Genomic DNA, 2,322 nt, shown 5'->3' with positions numbered 1-2,322 from the left:
AGCAGAGGGAGCGGCATGTGCACAGCCCTGCATTGGAAGTTAGTTGGTGATGTTCAGGAACCTCTGGTCAGTATAGTTCTAGCAGATGGAGTAGGAGGAGAGAGTGGTAGAAAATGAAGTCCAGAGGTGATTGGGGTTGGGTCAGATTGTGCAGAACCTTGGAAGCCATGGTAAGGACTTTGAATTCTGTTAAGAAGAAAAAGCGGGAAGCTGTTGGAGGATTTTGAATAGGAAAGTCACGATCTAATTTACATCTTAAGATATAAACACATAAAATATGTTTAAAAATCCATAAGTTTCTAATAATAATAACAAGCTATTTGGTCACAATTAGAGGATGCGAGTGAACAAATTCATTTTTCTGAAAGCTAGTAAAGAAAGGGCAAGGATAAACCATGTGTCCTGCCTTTCCAATATGAACTGTACTATTGGGTAACCAAAGAGTAGAGGAGGAGAAATTCTCTTTATAGAATTATTCCAGCTAATGTATGAAGAAGGAATGATAGAAATATATATTTGCATTTTATAATCTTTTGTTAATTTTCCATGTAGTTTTCCTAATATCTGAGAAAAAGAAAAAAAGAAAAAACAACCAGATAGTAGATGTATTCTGCTGGAAGAACATACCACTAACCATGAAGTCATTTTGTAAAAAAAAGAATTCAAAGCTGAAATTAACCAAACTTCTAAACCCAACTACTATTATAAAGGCAGAACAGAGAATGGAGGGACATGATGAGATGCCATGAGGATGCAGTCATCAAAATTTATGTCTGTGGTAAATACTAGACCAAATGACTCAGCTTTTTCAAATAATTTGTAAGAAAAAGAATTAGAGATGGAAAGGTAACCTACAGATGGAAAGAGACTGATCTCACAATGTGGACAAACTATTTTAAAAATTAGATTTCTGTGATATTTGATTTTAAGGAATTATTGTTAATATTTTGATGAGATAATGATTTTGTGGTTATGTTTCTAAGTCCGTATCTTTTAGAGGTACTTATGAAATGTTTATAGAGGCAACAATGGAATGTCTGATTTGCTTCAATTTAAGGTGAGGGTGGGTGGATGAGAGGTCTAGATAGGAAACAAGATTGGCCAGGAATAGATCACTGATCATGCTACATATTCATTCTTCATGCTATTTTGTATACTAATAAAGTTTTTCATGATAAAAGGTTAAAAGAAGTCGCTCTGGCTATTACGTAGAAAGTAGACTGTGGGGCCAGAGAGGAAGCAATTGGAAGGGGCTGTTGTAGCCAGCCAAGTAAAAGATGAGGGTGGCCTGGACTAGGTACTCATGGCAGAAATGAGAAGAAGAGCTTAGTTTTAGGATTTAGGGGGAATGTGGATCCAACCAGACCTGATGGATTGGACACAGGATGAGAAAGAAAGAGGAGAGAAAAAAGATGACAAGTGAATTCAGTCCTGTGTTCCAGTGATAAGTCCATGGGCTAGAGACTTCTCCTCCTTTCCAAAAAGTATAATCACTTCTGTACTCTACAGAATACTCAAGCAAACAAGGAGCTGATTCGATGTGCCATCCTTTCTCGGATTATTTTTGGGGACCATCACTGGAAATGTGCACAAGCTCTGACCAACCTAGCTTATGGCTACTTGACACTGAGAGGTACTTGGTTTCCCCAGCTGGGTTTGGGTGGCCAGCCTCTGAAGGCTAAACTGAGCCCTCACAACCTCAGTGAGGATAGACATGACTAGGAGGGCCCCTTCTTTCCCCTAGCTCACACATTATCAGGAAGGAAAGTCCATGGATGAGGGAGACAGTGTGGCGAGGATCTTAGTAATAAAGATAATAATGATGATGACAGTTATTGAGTATGTAGCATGTGCCAACCTAGTCTCATTAATCCTCACAATATTCCATGGAGGGAGGTACTATTCTTATCCTCAGCTTATGGATGAGGACCCTGGGGCACAGCGGGCAAAGGACAGTATCAGGGGTTCCAGCCAGAGGACAATAGGGGAAGGACAGGCAGGGATGTACACTCAGCATCAGGGAGGCAGACCCAATAATGGGACTTGAATTCAAAGGTAGAAGTCAAGTTCCTGGAAGGTTTGGCTTAGCGAAAGGTAGGGCCCTCATCCTAGAGAAATGGTATTTCTGGAAGGTACTCTAGTATAAGAGAGTAAGACCGGAATCTATTTGCTAAAACTGAACCCAAGTGAAAGTTCCATGAGAGTAGAAAGTTTGTAGTAGAGGCTGAATAAATATTGCGTGATACACTGAGGCGAGAGCACATTTCTGGAACCAGGGACATAGCCAGCTCAAGACTCTCTGTTCCTTGCCCAGCCATGTCA

The 2,322-nt window shown here is 40.2% G+C and overlaps 1 protein-coding gene across 1 annotated transcript in view; it reads left to right on the top strand.

The window, feature by feature from the left end:
• The window catches only part of TTC23L (tetratricopeptide repeat domain 23-like), a 78,858-nt gene that overhangs the window by 11,684 nt on the left and 64,852 nt on the right, over positions 1 to 2,322 (top strand). Inside the window, exon 4 of the mRNA XM_011969118.1 lies at positions 1,510 to 1,633. Within this exon, the coding sequence (XP_011824508.1) occupies positions 1,510 to 1,633 (124 nt within the window). The remainder of the gene's footprint in view (positions 1 to 1,509; positions 1,634 to 2,322) is intronic.

This window comes from Mandrillus leucophaeus, unplaced genomic scaffold (genome assembly GCF_000951045.1).
Source record: "Mandrillus leucophaeus isolate KB7577 unplaced genomic scaffold, Mleu.le_1.0 Scaffold873, whole genome shotgun sequence".
Lineage (NCBI taxonomy): Eukaryota > Metazoa > Chordata > Mammalia > Primates > Cercopithecidae > Mandrillus > Mandrillus leucophaeus.
Note: the sequence above shows the minus strand (reverse complement) of the source record. Positions and strands in the feature narration are given on the sequence as shown.